Source organism: Hylobates moloch, unplaced genomic scaffold, assembly GCF_009828535.3.
Source record: "Hylobates moloch isolate HMO894 unplaced genomic scaffold, HMol_V3 SCAFFOLD_10, whole genome shotgun sequence".
NCBI lineage: Eukaryota > Metazoa > Chordata > Mammalia > Primates > Hylobatidae > Hylobates > Hylobates moloch.
This window is the reverse complement of record NW_026652285.1, coordinates 48,171,324-48,191,115: the sequence shown is the minus strand read 5'-3', so window position 1 is coordinate 48,191,115 and position 19,792 is coordinate 48,171,324. Positions and strand designations below refer to the sequence as shown.

The following is a 19,792-nucleotide window of genomic DNA, read 5'->3' as shown; positions in this document are numbered from 1 at the left end:
ATAGAGCCATTGGGAATCTTTGAGTTCAAGGTTAGACATTTAGTGTCATCATTCCTTCATTATCATCAAGTATGTTCCTTAATTAGAAAGCCTGGATCACTATACCTAATTTATTGCCTCCAAAGTAATTTGAAACAGAAAAAAAATTAAAATTCTATTTTAAATTATCTAATGCAAGTCAAACTGGAGTATAAAAGAGGATTGAGACACAATATTTTACTTACCAATTCAGAGAATTGTGTCCCTGGAAGACACACCTGTTCATAACCCACTCAATCACAAAAAATAAAAATAAAATAAATCCAGAACTAGAAAAATTTTTAGAAATCATCTACTCTTAGTCCCGCATTTCAAAGATAAGCAAGTTGAAGCTCAGAGAAGAAGGGATTGAGCATTTATTGAATGAATATTATGTGACAAGCATTTTTTTCTTTCTGAGACGGAGTCTCCTCTGTCCTCCAGGCTGGAGTGTAGTGGTGTGATCTCGGCTCACTGCAACCTCTGCCTCCTGGGTTCAAGCCATTCTCCTGCCTCAGCCTCCCAAGTAGCTGAGATTACAGGCACCCCTGCCATCATGTCCAGCTAATTTTTATATTTTTGTAGAGATGGGATTTCACCATGTTGGCTAGGCTGGTCTTGAACTCCTGACCTTAGGTGTTCCGCTAGCCTCGGCTTCCCAAACTGCTGGGATTACAGGCGTGAGCCACTGTGCCCAGCCATGACAACCATTTTACACATGATCTCTTGAAACTGTAACTGTCCTACTTGGCGGCCAATAGTAATCTCAATTTTAGAGATGAGAAAACAGAGGTTCAAGAGGTTAAAAAAACTCGCCTGATGCTTTTTAGTTAGTTTGTAGTTAAATCCACATCCAAAACTCAGTTCTCCCTAAAAGTGGATGCATTTTTCTAGAAGGGGAAATCAAAACTTTGCACTACTTTGAATTTTCTGAGAGTGTCTTGCTCTATTTGAAATTTTTGGGAATTTCTTGCTCTATTTGAAATTTGTGAGAATGTCTACAATGACAACATCTTTAAAAACTATATTTAAAGTGTTTTGTATTTCTGAACCATGGGAAGTAATTCTGTCAATTATATAAACAGACATTTTGGACCTCTTGGAAGCATTTTAAAAATAGTCAATTCTATATAAACAACAAAATAAATCTTTGGGCAGGTTCATGCATTTCTTTGTAGTGTCAAGCCCCTGAGTTTGGGAAAGAATTGTTTGATTTCAGAATCCAAATAATGTTGATGATACCTTACCCACATCCACAACTAGCCAGAAGTAACCCCATCATTTTTGAAATCTGAAAAAAACATTGTTTGTATGTCTATTTTAGAACGATTCATTATATATAATCTTTATGTATCTATATAATATATATAAATATTATGTATATGTCCATTTCTCTATGTGCCTCCAATGAGGCTTATCACAAATTTTGCTTATGTATAGCAGTCCATAAGACCACATGGTTGAAATTATACTGATCATTTATTCACCTGTTCATTCAAAAAGCACTTGCTTAAACCTGTACACAAATATTTATAGCTCTTATAATTGCCAAAAGCTGGAAACAACCCAAACGTCCAGCAACGAACTGTGTTATATCCGTATAATGGACTATTACTCAACAATAAAAAAGGAAGCCACAATTGATATACGCAACAAACTTTGATAATCTCAAAGTCCTTATGGTTGAGTAAAAGGAGTCAGCCTCAAAAGACTACATACTGTATGATTCAGTTTATATGACATCCTAGGAAAAAACAGAACTACAGTAATGAAGAATAGATCAGTGATTGGCAAGGGGGAGGAGAAGGGGAGGGTGTGACTCTAGAGTGATAGCGCAGGAAGTTATTTAGAGTGTTCTGTATCCTGATTGTGGTGGTGGTTACCCAAATCTATAAATGTGTTAAAATTTAGAGACTTAAACATAGAAAGAAAAAGAAGTCAATATTGCTATGAATTTCTTTTTAATGTTTAAGCACTTACTGTATGCTAGGCACTGGGCTATCTTGAGGCAAAAGCAATGACAGACCCTATCCTCAAAGAGTGCAATGAGTTAAGGCATGAATATAAACACAAAATAACTACAACACAAAAATATTTGTTACCTGATAACTAAAAAATAAAAACAGCAAATGTTATAAGAAATTAAAGGAAAAAGAGATCATTTCTAGCTTAACTACACAGAAAATGCTTCAGAGTAGAGGTTGCATTGGATCTCACTTTCAAGAGCCAGAAAAGGCAAATGCTCATTCCATGTGAAAATTTAGAAAGATTATCTTGTCACTAGTGTGCAGAAAGGTGTCTCAGTCTGTTTTCTGTTGATTGCAACAGAGTACCTGAACCTGGGTAATTTACAAAGAAAAGGAATTTGTTTTTTAAAGTTATGGAATCTGGCTGGGTGCAGTGACTCACGTCTGTAATCCCAGCACTTTGGGAGGCTGAGGCAGGTGGATCACTTGAGGTCAGGAGTTCGAGACCAGCCTGGCCAATATGGTAAAACCCCGTCTCTACTAAAAATACAAAAATTAGCTGGGTGTGGTGGCACATGCTTGTAATCCCAGGTACTCAGGAGGCTGAGACAGGAGAACTGCTTGAACCCAGAGGCAGAGGTTGCAGTGAGGCAAGATCATGCCACTGTACTCCAGCCTGGATGACAGAGTGAGACTCCATCTCAAAAATAAAATAAAATAATAAAATATAAAAATAAAATAAATTGAAAAAAATAAAATAGGGCTGGGCGCAGTGGCTCTCACCTATAATCCCAGCACTTTGGGAGGCCAAGGCAGGTGGATTACCTGAGGTCAGGAGTTTGAGACTAGCCCAGCCAACATGGAGAAACCCTGTCTCTACTAAAAACACAAAAAATTAGCTGGGCGTGGTGACATGCACCTGTAATCCCAGTTACTTGGGAGGCTGAGGCAGGAGAATTGCCTGAGCCTGGGAGGCAGAGGTTGCAGTGAGCCGAGATCACACCATTGCACTGCAGCCTGGGCAAGAAGAGCAAAACTTCGTCTCAAAAATAAATAAAATAAAATAATTACAGACCTAAGAAGTCTAGCTTCAAGGGGCTTCATTTGGAGAAAGCCTTCTTGCTGGTAGGAACTCTCTGCAGAGAACTGAGGTGGCATGGGGCATCACAGGTAAGGGGGCTGAGCATGCTGGCTCAGGTCTTTCTCTTCTTATGAAGCCACCAGTATGACTCCCATGATAATTCATTGACCTATTAATGGATTAATGTATTCATGAGGGCAGAGTCTCAAGACCCAATCACTTCTCAAACACCCCATCTTTCAAGACTGTCACATTGGGGATTAAGTTTCAGTACGAATTTTGTAGGGGACAAGCATTCAAATCATAGCAGAAGGGATGCAACAGAAAGGGCCTAGAGGTAGAAAGCATGCTTAAACAGAAGACAAGGAATGCGGAAAGAGCCTGAGCTAGGGTGCTGGTCATGTAACCTGGCATAGCCTTCCAGGAAGCTGGATTCACACTTGGGCCCCCCCTCCCGCTTCAGGTTGTACCGCCTTTCCCGACAGAATCGATGTACACCTTACATGTATTTGATTGATGTCTGCTTGTAACTTCTGTCTCCCTAAAATATATAAAATCAAGTTATAACCCATCCACCCTGGGCACATGTTCTCAGGACTTAAGACTGTGTCTCAGGACTTGGTCACTCATATTTGGCTCAGAATAAATACCTTCAAATATTTTACAGAGTTTGACTCTTTTTCATGAGCAATCTGCTAAGAGGGAGAATAGCAGAGGCTACACCTGGGCCTTTTGTTCCACAGCAAGAGGTTTGAATCTTTATTCAAACTTAGAAGTATTTTAAGTTCTAGAGATTGTTCTAGATTCTTTTAGAGATTAGAGATTGTCCTAGAATTGTACAACAATGTGAATAGTTAACAGTTGAACTGTACTCTTAAAAAATGGTTAATATAAATTTGACATTGTGTTCATTTCCAGAATTAAAAATTAAATATAAAAAAAATTAGACAGTAATGATGGTTATACAACTCTGTGAATACACTGCAAACCACTGAATTGTATATGTTAAATGGATAAAATATATGGTATGCAAATTATCTCAATAAAGTGGCTTTAAAATTTTTTTTAAGTATGGGAAACTGCATAATATAATTTTTTAAATATCAAATAATAAACAATCCCTTGACCAGACATGGTGGCTCACACCAGTAATCCCAGCACTTTGGGAGGCAGAGGTTGGCAGATCTCTTGAGCTCAGAAGTTCGAGACCAGCCTGGCCAACATGGTGAAACCCCATATCTGTAAAACAAACAAACAAAAATATACAAAATTAGCTGGGTGTGGTGGTGCATACCTATACTCCGAGCTACTCAGGAGGCTGAGGTAGGAGAATCGCTTGAACCCAGGAGGCAGAGGTTGCAGTGAGCTGAGATCATGCCACTGTACTCCAGCCTGGGCAATACAGCGAGACTCTGTCTCAATCAACCAATCAATCAATCAACAATCCCTCAAATCACAATTTAAAACTCCTTATTGAGGTGGAGATAAGGAAAGAATTTTCATAGATTTTATAAAATAGAGAATAAGAAAATAATACATGATAAGAATTTCTTAAGACTTAAGTATTGGCTTCTTTCATAATAAAGAAATTATGTTCAAAAAGAAATGAAAATGACTTATATACAGAATAAAGTAAGTTGATCACATAGCTTGTAGTAACAAGGAAAATGACAGTACTGGATGTACATTGTTACAGTTTTAGTATTAAACCACAATCAACATGCAACAGAGGAGACCTACAAAGGAATGTGAACACAATGAGACTTTTATTGTGTATCGTTATGAATTATGTAAAACCATTATCAACAGCACAATAAAAAATGCATGCAAGCCATTAAAATAAGCAAAGCATATCAATAAAGATTGAGGACATGAAATGGCCTTGTGTTCTCATTCAGTTGAAGTAATTACAAATTTTACTGGGCTCTTGGTTAAAAAGGAAACATAGTCGCCACAAGTATTTACTGAAACATTACCTATTTGCCTATTTATGATGACTTCATTCTTAAGATTCCCCAGTGGTTCTAAAGGACAATGCTGCTGCTAAACAAAGCCATTCAATACATTTATTCTTATTCTCCAACTTTAAAAGGAAGCATCTTAAACATGAAAGTGCTATTCACTGCTGATAGATGAAATAAAGAAAAAGCAGAGTGAACATTGATATTCTGTAATAGGACAGACTCCATGGGATTGAGTGATCTTGTTATTGTAGTAACTAAGAGACCATAAAAATCAGGACACAAGACATTCAGCTCCTATTTATCTAGGAGAGGTAATAGGGGACTGCCAAAACACATGGGATTATAAACTGTATAATGGCATTTTGGTTGGCATTTCAATCTCTTCTCATATTTGCCACATTAAATCAAAAGATAAAAGGTTTTTTTTGTTTGTTTTGTTTTTTGTTTTTTTGAGATGGAGTTTCGCTCTTGTTGCCCAGGCTAGAGTGCAACAGCACAATCATGGCTCACCGCAACCTCCGCCTCCTGGGTTCAAGCGATTCTCCTGCCTTAGCCTCCCGAGTAGCTGGGATTACAGGCATATGTCACCACGCCCGGCTAATTTTGTATTTTTAGTAGAGGCAGGGTTTCTCCATGTTGGTCAGGCTGGTCTCCAACTCCTGACCTCAGGTGATCCGCCCGCCTCGGCCTCCCAAAGTGCCAGGATTACAGGCCTGAGCCACTGCACCCAGCCTCAGAAGATAAAAGTTAAAAAAAAAAAATAGTTGATTTAATCAGGCCCTTTCCATTCCCCTGTGTGTGGCTAAAATGGAATTAAAGAAAAGGAAGGAGGAGAGCGCTGAATATAGAGTACCTGGAAAATTCACTCAAGGAAAACATGCCCACAGTGGGAAAATGATCTCATGCAGCAACACGATCTAGAAGGAAATACCCATGGTATTTCCTTGCTTCCAATTCCTCACTTGCTGGTCAGCTCTGGTATTGACTTATGTTTCTCATAGCAAGTTGCTTCTGGGCCTCAGGCTCCAGCTATTAAAAAGGGGATGGGGGTAAGGCACGGGACTGGACATCTAAGGACTGTTTAAAGACAATATGGAAGAACAATTCTCACATGAGCAGTTATAGTTTTCCTGCTGAGATTTCCTAGCAAGGAATAATTGCTTAGTAGTCAGAAGTAGCAGTAGCAGTTTCAGTTTCAACACCAGAGGAAAATAAATACATTAATAAATAGTAGTGGTAGTGGTAATAATTAATGAATTCACATAGCAGTATACAAGACACTATTGCTAACTACAGATGAGAAATGGGGAGAGAGAGCTGATAAGGCCTGATTTCCCATTTCCAAAAACAGAAAAAAGGCATTCACAAACTTCATACAGTATCTATATATGGTGGCTAAAACATAAACAGTCTGTGAAATGCAAGGGCTCACAGAAGAGCAAGACTCCCAGCATTGCCTAGAGCAGGTCTAAAGATCCAGTGAATACCTCCACTACACCAGACCATACTCACATACTCAGCTGGGCCCTTGAGTGCTCTTTCATCCTGAGACCGACCACCTGAGCCCCAGATCTGAGATTAAGCACAGGGGTTTGTCACGCGTCCTGATGCAGATGAGGCGTACCACACCCTGGAAAGTTGACACAACCACCACAGAGGGTTAAGCTGTGATCCGAGGCTCAAAAATCAGGTCCTGGTCGAAGACCTCTAAGAAACTGATGCAGCAATGATAACTTGCTTCACACAAGGAGGAGCTGATATCATCTGATCCTAATTTTGGGCATATCATGTGGACCAAGGGACCTGGTCAATGTCACAGGCTCAGGATGACAGAGGACTGCATGCCAGCTTTCCCTGAACCTGCTGTCAGGGTGGCATGCCCCCTCTGAGAGCTTTCAGGGCCACGAATTTCTCCAAAGCCATTTCTAGTTTTAGTCAATGACCAGCTTTGTGTGACTCTTCAAGCCAACCTGTGTCCAAACAGGCATCACATCCACGTCTCATACTCACTGTTGGCATGAAGCATTTTCTTGTGGCCTCAGGAATTCCCCTTCTGAAATGGGTAATAACAAAATATGCAATTTAGTTCTTTTTTGTTCGCCTTGTTGTTCAAAGTTAATGATTGTATGATACTTAACTTTAAAGTGTCTTCAATTCTCTTTTTCTCATTGACGCTGTGAGACTAAATTCTTGAAGTTTAGACTTTATAGAGGAACCTAGGAAGGTGCAAAGTGTATTCATTTGAATAATAGTATTGTCTGAATTTTGAAGTCATGTAAGAGCAGGATAGTAAAAACAAACACCTTTCTGATTTCAAATCATCACGTATCAAACATCAGACCCAGGGTCTATCAAGCCCATCAAACCACTTGAAAGCAACAAGATAAAATTGAAACACTGGCAGAGACAATCTCCCTACTTCATCTTTGAATTACTGTAATAACAGTAATAACCAGGTCTTTTCCAGTTACATATCTCCTCCATGTAACTCAAAGTACATTTATATTGAAAAACTCGGCTGGACACAGTGGCTCACGCCTGTAATCCCAGCACTCTGGGAGGCCAAGGTAGGTGGATAACTTGAGGTCAGGAGTTCGAGACCAGCCTGGCTAACACGGTGAAACCCTGTCTCTACTAAAAATACACAAATTAGCCAGGCATGATGGTGCGCGCCTGTAGTCCTGGCTACTCGGGAGGCTGAGGCAGGAGAATCGCTTGAACCCGGGAGGCGGAAGTTGCAGCTGAGATCGCGTCACTGCAGTCCAGCCTGGCAACAGAACAAGACTCCATCTCAAAAAAAAAAAGAAAAAAAAAGAAAAAAAAGAAAAACTCTACTACCACAAATAAAGAAACCTAAATGACTGGAAGGCAACATCATTGTCCTCCACTCATTTTTAAAGTATTTTAGGAAATTCTGCTCTTCAATATTGGTGAAATTGAAAAACGTGTTGACACACTCCTTTGTATAACACACATATCTGGTTTTAATGCAGACTTCCCTGTTTATGGTTATACCTAACATTAACTGAGCAACTGCTCAGTAGTAGAGTTTTTCAGGAACTAAGTCATTTGCGTATATGATTTTATTTAATCCTTCTAACTCTAGACAGTAGATACTACCACTTCCTCCATTGCACAGCTAGGGAATCTGGGTGTTTAGGCAACCTGTCGCAGGTCACTCAGCAGTCAGGCTTGAATCCAGACAGCGTGATTCCAAAGCCCATACCCCTCACTACTTCTCGAAGCATTCTACTAATTTCTGTCGGAACTACGTGTCATTTAGAAAAGGTAACCATTTTTCCTTTGAGGCTCAGCCTCTTCACTCCTTGTCTATTCCTTCCACTTTCCTTCCTGCTTCCTGTCAGGCTCTCTAATGTATACCTTTGGATTTCCTCAGTGTTCTTTTCCAGCCACAGCGAGGAACCTGGCCTCCCTCTGGCTCCCAGTTGCCCACAGTGCAAGCTCTGGAGAAAGGCTGAGCCTGCTGGGAAACCCAAGCCGCTGGCCACTGGCGACAGACATAGCAGCACTGCCTGGGAAGTGTGAAGTTACTTACCTCCATGTACACATCGAGCTCCCAGACTCAGGTAAGACCACATCCCCTGACCCTTCCAAGGGATGCATTTATTTTCATGGTTACACAGAAGTGAGGAGCTCTCAGACTCTCTGAGAGAACTGCTGAACTTAGCAATGTAAACTCAAAGCAAAGTGCATAGCTGCTGATCTAAGCTTTCCTTCTCTTATACTTACTCATACTCTAATATGTACAGAGTAGGAAATTTGGGGAACTTAGGAGTAAAACCTGCTTCATTAAATCATATTTCTTTAGGGTTACTGGGAACTAAAAGTTTTGCAAAAATTTCTCTGGAAGCGCTTAGGATCATTTTAAATAAATTATGAATTGATTAGCAGATATGCTGAATTTGTTAGATGCCTATATCCAGGGCTTCTGTTGGAAAGAAGCTGCTCTGTTTCTGCAGCTTGTGAATGATGACATCTGACTGTTGCGGCAGGCAATAGCGCGTGGGTTCCCCAGATCCGTGTGTCCACCTTCAAACAGTGTGACCTTGAACCAGCTCCTTCACTTCTTCAAACCTTAGCGTCTCTGTAAAAAGTTGGGGCATTTACATTCCTCGCCTAAGGTTACTGCAAAGATCAAATGACATCATGTCTGTGAAAATGTCCCGCACAGGCACTGGCAGAGTAGACATTTCATAAATGGTAGTTTTATTTAATTTTATGTCATTTTAAGGGAGGGGCAGATGTAAAAGCTTGTTATTGAGAAATAAGGAAACAGAAGCCATAAATTTGTGGTCTGCAATTTTTCCTTCACATAAGAAAACTGTTCACCAAAGCTATGTTTGCAAACAGGAATACCAGAATCTTTTACAATATTTCTCCCACTAAAACCTCAACTTTTAGTAATTGGACACTTCAAAGTTTGGCTATACAATCTTTTCCTGCTATATACATATTTACAATATAAAAATTAAGACAAAAAATACACAGTCTGAGTCAATAGGGAATGCAGATGATCAGATGTAAGTGTTAGGTTCCACAGCCTATCAGAAATCATTTACAAAGATGGTAAATATAGTGCTCACAATAAGAAAATTAGCAAATGAGAAATTCTACACAATAAAAAACATTTATAAAGAAGGCTTATGTGGAAAAATTACATTTCCATCTTTAAAATTATCTGCAAATCACCTAAAATTTCATTTTCAGCATTATTTCTTTTTTTTTTTTTTTTTTTTTGAGACGGAGACTCTCTCTGTTGCCCAGGCTGGAGTGCAACGGTGCAATCTTGGTTCACTGCAACCTCCGCCTCCTGAGTTCAAGCGATTCTCCTGCCTCAACCTCCCAAGTAGTTGGGATTACAGGCACCCGCCACCATGCCCAGCTACTTTTTTTGTATTTTTTAGTAGAGACAGGGTTTCACCATGTTGGCCAGGCTGGTCTCGAACTCCTGACCTCAGGTGATCCACCCACCTCGGCCTCCCAAAGTGCTGGGATTACAGGCGTAAGCCACCATGCTCAGCCTATTTCCAGTTTTTTTTAAGAATAATAAAATGGAGTTGCCATTGCTTTGTTCAACATTTCCCTTTGGGTAATAACATAATTAATCTACTGAAAAAAGGACCCATGGGGGCTCATAAAGAAATGCTGTAATACATGTCGGCCCAACAACAACAACAAAATGTGCAACAGAACAGCCCAGAAAGAAAACTGAAATGTGAACCCCTGATAAGAATTTTTCTTTGCATGAGGCTCCTGGGCCTACAACTAAACAAGTATCGCACTGCCCAAGTAGCTGGAAGGCATTTCCTATTTAAAGGGTGCAATCGCTAGAAAGGAGTTCAGGCCACAGTGACTGTCAGCAAGCTCAGATTACAGCAAAACCTCTGAAGTTATTTCCAAAACATAATCAGAGCTCTCCTCTGCACAGTCAAAGCAGTGACAAATTCCTAGAACTGATTTTTGTTGCTGAGTTCAGCACTTAATCTCTGAGAAAGCTCAGATTAGCCAGGCTGAATAAACAAGAAACAAACCAAAAAAATTTCCAGTGGAGTTTCAGCCACAACTAAATGAGTTGTCCTGTTTCACCAAAAATTCATGCACACAGCTAAGTACTCTCCTCATCTTCAAAAAATCTATAGTTGTCCAACTTTCTAAAATTCTCTTAAGTTTGATAACGTTAAAAACAGTGATAGTGAGACCTCCACTATTCCTTCCCTCAGATATACAAGTAATATATCTAAGCAAGTACATGGTATTTTGATAAAAATTGTCTATAGCCACACAAGCTGTATTATTTCTGCCCATGTTTTAAAAATTAAGAGTCTTTAGTTGAAATCCATCCTAATTACCCCAGCCCAAAGTACAGAAGAACAAAAAGTTACAGGGTTCTCTAAAAGCTTTTTGTTAAGAAGTCCCATTTTAAAGAAAAATCTTAAAGGATCTATGGGAACAGATACAATTTCAGGAAGAATTTCATATCTTCAAGTTTATGTTTAAGAAGAAATACAACTGGTTAAATCAAATTTAGTAACATATTTATTTTAAGAATAAAATGCCCTCTTTTGTTGGTGCCAGAATTTATGTTCATACTTTGTTGTCACTAGTGGTACAGATTCCCTTCTACTAAAATTTAGTTGGGGGTGTCTGAAAGACCTCAAATGGGCTTCTCTGGGTATCATTTCTCAAGGCTCCCACAGAGAGAAAAACCAGTCACAGAATAAACTCTTATAGAGGCAGTTATTCATTTCCTGAGCTAACCCACTTCCTTCTTCATACATTTCCTTCTCTTCATCAACGTGTTTTTTGAAATTAGCATTGAAATCATCTTGCAAAATATACTTTTGGACCTAGGGCCGGGATTCTAGGCAAATTCCAATGGCCATGTCATTTTTAATATCATCACTGTAGTGATACAAAATTAGAACGCCAAATGAAGTGTCATGTCAGTAGCACAGAAGGCTCCCTGCAATGCTAATTGTGTTTCAGCAAAAGAATCTGAATCATTATGAACTAGATCCATACTGTGAGAAAACAAATGTTATTAAAAAAAACTGAATGCAAAAAGTTTCATGGTTCCTGACTACTCCATATGGAAAAGTATGGCATCTATCATAAAGAAATAAATTTTTTTAACCTTTCAAAGCTTAGCGAAACTGTAATGAGTTGTTGGGTTTCTCCACTCTAAATACAACCTTGGAGATAAAAACTGGAAATCTCATAATTAAATTTACCTATTTTATTAGACATGCACCTTCTCCATGATTATTGTCTTCACTTTGATCAAAGCTAACACAAGAAGTTGAACTAAAATGTGGCTCTCATCATTCTTCTGTGCTAATAAATATAAAAATAATTTAAAAAATAAAATCAGTTCTTACCTAAATATAAAAAGCTTTACTTACTTAGCAACAATGAGTGATACCACGGAAACAGACAAAAGAAATAGTCTCTCAAAATGTTTATTTTTGTCAGAATAGCTGACGATTTTCTGTTAAGTATTTTGGTGTATTGTTATAATAAGCATTTTCCCCCTTTGAAAAATCCATTCAAAATATCTCAACCATCGAGGTAAAGCACTTTAACTAAAAAAAAACAAAAAAAACCCTGATTTGTTTTAAAGAAAAAAAAATCTTAAAATTCCTTTTGCTTGATAAATAGAAATAATCTCTTCTTGTTCTACTCTGGTGAACACAAATGTATTTTATACAGCCAAGAATCCAGTCACTTATTGGCAAACCAAAGGTGGGAACAATTCATTTACACGTTCTACTCAAACACAGGGCAACACTGCCGTGTTCATATATACTTTTCTTTATAGTTACCAACACTTTTCTGGCAAAGACAAAGTTTTGGAATGGCAAAAGCAACAGAAGTTTTAGATCTCAAAGCTCCAGAAAGGAATTAATCTGAGTCTTCATCATCGAGATAGTCCTCGGCATTGCTTAATGTTCGAACTGCATCTGAAAGAAAGAGGAGGGAAAAAAGCAAAATAGAGAAATTATAAACTGCTCAGATTTTATTTTTTCATTTTCAAAGCTCTTAAATTAGAATAGAATCTTCCATCTGACCCAGGGATTCTACTTTCCCTGAGGATCTTTCTCTGCTTTTGCTTTTCAGCCTAACCATTAAGTTTCTGTTGCCACAGAGGCTGACCATGCATTCCATAGTCATGCAGAAGAGTTTTGGTCCTAGGTGCCATGCATCCATTTCGAACAGAAAGCCCCAGCCACAGGCACCATGACCAACATGACACACCACCAGCAGCACTCCACTCTGACAACTGCGCTTCCAGCCTCCTCTCCCAGTGACAGCTTGAGGTCTTGCCTAAAGGCAAAGTCACTAGGTAGGACGTTAACTACCGAAGGGGAAAAAGGAAAAGAAAGAACAAAAACAAAGAAGCTTCCGTTTCAATGTAGAAAACACCGACAATAAAGCAAAAGGCTGAAATGGGGGGAAAAAGTTTTAAAATAGAAAGAGCTGGACCCCATCAAATGTTCAAGCAACTTTGAACAGGACTCGAAAGGAAGACATCTGATCTTTCACAGTCACCCCTTCAACTGTCTAGTCAAATTCCTATAGCAACAGATTAGCCCAAGTATCATTTTAGTGGGAAAAACAGAATGCAAACACAGGCACATTGTTGAAGTTCAATAAATATATGTCACAGCACCCAGATCTTCATGGTCTCTAAGTATCACATCTCTGAAGCTTATCATACATATGACCAGTTCCAAGTATGGCGCAGGAAGTGTAAGGGATGGACCTAGAACCCTAGTCATGTCATAAAGCAAGCAACCTATCAAAGACAGCATCATGTGAAAGGGTCTGAGATTCAACTTAAAGAGGCCTCCACTAGCCAAAGATGGGCTATTGATAAAGCTACTAACTGGACTGGATTAAAGCACATCAAATATTTCAAGGCACACCAAAAAGAACTCATTTGTCACCCTTTGCAGGATGACAGAGACCAGCTTATTATTTTAAAAACTCCTAAATAAAGGGCAAAAATCAAGCATTTATCCTGCCCTTGCTACATTAACTATTCCTCTGCATAACAAAACAATTGATGAGGGAAAGCTTTTCCTGATAGAATGTTCCAGCTAATAACTCAAAAAGAAGATGATTTAATATCATCATTTTGTGCTGTTTAGTGAAGTAACAGATCTAGGCAATGATCATCAATGGATGTCACATTACAGGAAGAGAGACAACCAGGGATCAAGTGCCCCTGATAAAAGAACACAATATTCTATATGATTTATTATTCCTTCTACTCCCAAAAAAGATACATGATAAGGTAGGTAAGTAGATAGGTAGGTAGGTGAATAGATAGATAGATTGAACCTAAATTGGATCAAACCTCTGGCTAGCTAGCTAGATTAGATACATAGCTAGGTAGGTAGGTAAGTAGGTAAGTAGATGGATAGAACCTAAATTGGATCAAACCTCTAGATAGATAGATAGATAAGATAGGCAGGCAGATACATGATTGATTGATTGATTGATTGATTGATACAATGAACCTAAATTGGATCAAACCTCTAAATCTAACACTAATTGACAAAAACATAAAGGACAGAGGAACATGACAAATAACACCATGGGAATGCAGTTAGAATGTCCACAATGGGAAATTCAAGTGAGTTGACCCAGTTTCTTTAACAAATAAATTGCAAGGTTAAAAAGGGGGAAGAGGAGAGGGAAAGGAACTATTGCTTAAAAAATAAATAAAGAGATATATCTACCAATCACAAACTGACCTTATGTGAATCCTGACTTAAATAAACCATAAGTAAATAAATAAGTAAAAACAAAGATGTATGAGAAAATGGAAGTCTGGACAAGGACAAGATATTTGATGATATTAAGGAATATTAAGGAATTATTTTTTAGGTATGCTAATGCTCTTTTTAAAAAAAGAAGTTTTCATGTTTACATGTTTTGGAAAATGATTATTGAGAAAAAGAAAAGAAGAAGGGATGATCAGTACAAGGGAGGTGGAAGCCGATTTATCTTGCAAGAGAGAGAAGGAAAGATAAAGCAGAACAGAGACCAAGTCTCTTTTCTGGATCTCATTCTGTCACCCAGGCTGCAGTGCAGTGGTACAATCATGGCTCACTGCAGCCTCGACTTTCTGGACTCAAGCGATCCTCCCACCTCAGCCTCCCAAGTAGCTAAGACTACAGGTGTGCATCACCACACTCAGCTAGTTTTTAATTTTTTTTGTAGAGATGTCATCTCACTATGTTGTCCAGGCTAGTCTTGAACTCCTGGATGCAAGCAATCCTCCCTGCCTCCCAAAGTGCTGGGATTACAGGTGTGAGCCACCACACCTGGCCATGTTTCAGTGACTTCACACCAGCCTTCAAGCTACTGGAAGTCTTCAGGTTGACTCTATTATTCTCCACTCTCCTCAAGAGAAGTTCACAAGAAGTGGGAGGAATATATTTTGTTCTCCCCCAACACACACCCAGGAACTTCAGGACTTCATGTCAACTTGGTAAAATGTAGCTTTCTAAGCTAAAGCCTGAGAGACAAATAGGAAAACTCTGTCCTCTTCTACTTTGCTATCCTAAGTTTTGCCCATATTCTGTGTCCTTGGATGGTTACTTCTGCTCTTTATTTTATTCTTACTTCTCCTATTAAAAAGAGAGGATGATTTGCCATGGTGCAGACTCTGACTGAGTGGTCATCAAAAGACAGGCCCAAGTCAGGCAAATAAATTCCTTCTCCTTCCTTCCTTTCATGAACTGTTGTGAGGCACTTTTCTCAGGAAACCTCCCACATGGTCAGTTGTTGTGTGATGAGCTGTATCTCTTCACAGCCCACCTCTGGGCATAGCACGCATAGGAATGTATCTTCTTGCAGCACTGCCATCCTTCCCTAGCTCACGTTCATTTTACCTCAATCCCATCACCCTGGCTTTACATATCTCAAATCAAGAACCAGCACTTAAAACCAACCAACAAACATACAAACAATAAATAAATGATGGAGAAATAAACACAGGCATACGGATGAATCTCACAGACATAATGTAAATGAAAGAGGTCAGTCACAAAAACTACATACTGTTTGGTTCCATTTACATAAAGTTCACGATCGGGCAGAACTAATCTATGGTGAGAGAAGCAGAAGACACTGAGGGAGGCATGTGGCGTGTGGGAACTGTTCTCTAGCTTCATCTGGGTTGTGGCGAACAGGTGTAAAAAAAATTAATCAAGCTGTATACTTCAGATTTATGTACTTACTTAATGTAAATTATACACAAATTTTTAAAAGTTGGAAAAAAAATTTTTTAAATTTATAGGGCTCAACTCTTGAGTATAACCCCCAGTTGTATAACCTAGTTATCTTCCATAGTAACTGCAAAATGTGAATTTTTGTACCTATTAAAAAATCCACGTTGTGCTTCTAAAAGTAGACTACAACTACTTTGGGAGGCCAAGGCAGGCAGATCGCTTGAGGTCAGGAGTTTGAGACCAGCCTGGACAAAAAAGGTGAAACCTCATCTCTAATAAAAATACAAAAATTAGCCGTGCATGGTGGCTCATGCCTGTAATCCCAGCTACTCAGGAGGCTGAGGCAGGAGAATCACTTGAGCCCGGGAGGCAGAGGTTGCAGTGAACTGAGACTGTGTCACTTCACTCCAGCCTGGGTGACAGAGTGAGACTCTGTCTCAAAAAAAAAAAAAAAGTGGACAACAATATCAGAATATACCTTTTCCAACTTAGAGTTCATGCTGGCAATTAACTCTATGGCCAAATAGTCCAAACCTATTCCAGTGAGGATCATAATACAAATTAAAGCTTTTTTTTTTAACTGTATAATTGGGGAAATGAAGCATGAAAAAACATTTTAAAAGTAACATGAAAATTGAAATATAAAAACTCATTTCTTGGCTCTGTCTGCCAGGCCCTAAGATTACCTCATTAATGAATCCATTACCTAATCAGTTCGAATTTAGGAAGGTAGACTAAACATACTTGGGGTGCACAGAGAAAAGAGTACCTGCCTCCCAGCCCTGTTCTACAAAGGCTGCAGAAAGGCTCATCACCTGCTTCCCTCAACTCAAACCACTCCTGAGTAAGGCTTCTGGGTAAGCTCTCTGGGGTCTAAGAAAGTTTGGTATATGCCTTGTCTATCAAAATGGAGCTCACAGCATGCATGAGACTCTGATACCTTCAGGTCATAAGAAGCCTTACTCTTCAGTCAGGACAGGCTAAGGGTAGCCACACAACAAGAAGTCAGTGGCGGAGAAAGGAAGTTAGGCCAGAGTCCTACTTCCTGACCCAATCAAGGCAGCAAGGAGTAGGAGGTCAAACTCAAGCAGAAGTATGTCTCTCACGCTGCTGCAAATATGGCTTCTCAATCATAATGTAGCTGGGGAGCACCAGCTCAGCTGATACTTTCTCATTCCCTTAGTAGAACCCATCTCCATCTACCCATGAGGAATTACTTTAAAGAAAGGCTTGCACTGCCAGTGAGCTCTCATGGATTAATTAAGGAATACCAACTGATTAACAGTTACACTATATTCAAACTGAAGTTAAAAAAAGAAAAGAAATCTGGAACAAAGACATATCTAGAATAAAGAACAAAAGGAGGCCGGGCACAGTGGCTCTCGCCTGTAATCCCAGTGCTTTGGGAGGCTGAGACAGGAGGATGGCTTGAGTCCACAAGTTCGAGACCAACCTGGACAACATGGCAAGACCCCTATCTCTACATTAAAAAAAAAAAATTAGCTGGGCATGATGACACATGCCTGTAGTCCCATTTTCTCAGGAAGCTGAGATGGGAGGTTCACTTGAGCCTAGGAGTTTGAGGCTGCAGTGAGCTATGATTGCACACCTGCACTCCAGGCTGGGAGTGCAGGTTATTTTTATCTAAAAAAATAATAAAAATGTACACCTAAACTCTATTTTAAAAAACCACCCATAGTACTACGAGTAAAGTCCAAAAGATTTAGCAAAGTCTAGAAAAATTTTGATTATAGTTTACTGATATCCTCATTTAAAACAGAAATAAAATATAATCATGGAGCTATTAAATGTTATTTTAAAAAATATTTAGTGATAATCGCTCATAAATACATACTGAAATGAGGGAATGAAGACGATCGTTCTCTGAAAAGGACTATAATGGAAAGCAAGGTGATTAGAACTTGATTGCAAGGAATAAAAGAAACACACAATAAAGGTAAAAGATTATGTTTCTTGTCTAATTTCTGTTTAATTGAGGATGTCCTATTTTGGGGGTTCTGATTAAGATCAAGGATACAGAAACAAACTTCAGAATCATCTGAAGAGTTTATCTTTTTTTTTTTTTTTTTTTTTGAGATATGGTCTCACTCTCACCCAGGCTGGAATGCAGTGGTGCAATCACAGCTCACTGCAGCCTCAACCTCCCAGGGCTCAAGTGATCCCCCAGCTCAGCCTCCTGAGTAGCTGGGACTACAGGCCCACACCACAATGTCTGGCTAATTTTTGGTACTTTTTGTAGAGACGGGGGTCTCACTTTGTTGCTCAGGCTGGTCCACAACTCCTGGGCTCAAGTGAACCTCCTGCCTTGGCCTCCCAAAGTGCTGGGATTACAAGCATAAGCCACTGCACTCAGCTGAGTTTATCTCTTTTGCGCAATTCTAAGTTAGTAAATCTTAGTTATGGGGCACCAGAGAAGAAAGGAGAATTTAAAACAAATACCTGTTCCCTGTTTCTTTTTTAGGAGAGATGCACAGGCAGCATTGGTAGCCATGTCGAAGGCCAGCTTCTTCTCATTGTTTCTTAAGTCTGTTCTAGCACCTTCCCAACACAAGAAAAGTCAATTAGGTGTCTTTGAAGACTATATAGTAGTAGCCAATCCTCTCTCCCCACAGCTAACAACTTTTGGCAAAATAAACTAGTGAACAACTCTGGCCCAGAAGTAAACGTTCTCAAAACAATAAACTTTCTCATGCAGTATAATTTGGCATCTTTAATCAGGAAGCTTGTTGCTGCACCTACGATAACAATTAATTCCGAGCCTTTCGGGTCCCTATAGAATTGCATGTGAACTTTTCAGTGAGGAGTTTATGGTCCCTGTGGGGCTTAACTTCAATGAGCCCTTTGCTTCCTCTTTTGCTCAAGAGGGTCTTTAGAAAAGACCAAGTGGGTAGTGCTTGAGGGGATTAATATTTTATATCTCTAAGTATGCTCTCATGCAAATTAGCAGAATAGCAACACATAAAACCAAGAGGCAATTCATTATTCCCATAAGCCATCTTCTACCCACTTTTCCTTTGCCTTTATTATGTTCAAAATTACATCAGAATTCATGAATACATTTGCATTGTTAAGGATTCAAAAATACAAATGTATGCTGAACAAAAGCACAAGTTCCATTTCATTCCTTCATCTTCTACCTACTCCTAAGGTAACCATTCTTAACAAGTGGGTGTGAGTTCTTATCTCCCTTATTTGCATCAATGCATTCATACACATATTGATATAGACACAAAATCATACTACACGTATTGGTCTGTAATTTCATGTTTTTAAAACTTAATGTCTAATGGTACTGTTTTCTTAGCAAATACACATATTTGTAACTCAACCATTTAAGTATTCCATTTTGTGGATGCTCCAAAATTTAATTACTCCTGTACTGATGGGCACTTAGGCTACTCCTAATTTTCATTATCACAAATACTCCAGTGAACATACTTGAACAACATCTTTGTTCACATGTATTTCTGAAGAATGGTTTACTAAAAATAGTATTGGAAATTCAGGCTAAGTCCATTTTAAATTCTGACAGCTACTGTCAGATTGCTTTTCATACTAGTCTCTAATGATCCTCTGAATTTCTGTGGTATCAGTTGTAATATCTCCTTTTTCATCTCTGATTTTAAGATTGCTTTCCAAGAAGGCTTTAGGCCAAGCACGGTGGCTCACATCTGTAATCCTAGCACTTTGGGAGGCCAAGGTGGGCGGATCATTTGAGGTCAGGAGTTCAAGACCAGCCTGGCCAACATGGCCCATCTCTACTAAAAATACAAAAATTAGCCAAGCATGGTGGCGCATGCCTGTAATCCCAGCTACTTGGGAGACTGAGGCATGAGAATCGCTGGAACCCAGGAGGCGGAGACTGCAATGAGCCAAGATTGCACCACTGCACTCCAACCTGGGCAATCGAGCGAGACTACGTCTCAAAGAAAACCAAAAAAAGCAAAAAAAGAAGGCTTTATCAGTTCATACTTTCTG

The 19,792-nt window shown here is 39.2% G+C and overlaps 1 protein-coding gene across 3 annotated transcripts in view; it reads right to left on the bottom strand.

The window, feature by feature from the left end:
• Window positions 1-11,069: 11,069 nt before the first annotated feature.
• The window catches only part of OSTF1 (osteoclast stimulating factor 1), a 63,920-nt gene continuing 55,197 nt past the window's right edge, over window positions 11,070-19,792 (bottom strand). For 2 of the 3 annotated variants that reach the window (XM_058445731.1, XM_032164317.2), the window contains exons 9-10: window positions 18,254-18,352; window positions 11,070-12,511 (exon numbers count right to left, since the gene is read on the bottom strand). In XM_058445731.1, the coding sequence (XP_058301714.1) occupies window positions 12,453-12,511; window positions 18,254-18,352 (158 nt within the window). In that variant the 3' untranslated portion in view covers window positions 11,070-12,452. The remainder of the gene's footprint in view (window positions 12,512-18,253; window positions 18,353-19,792) is intronic. The other variant, XM_058445732.1, reaches the window with a different exon arrangement.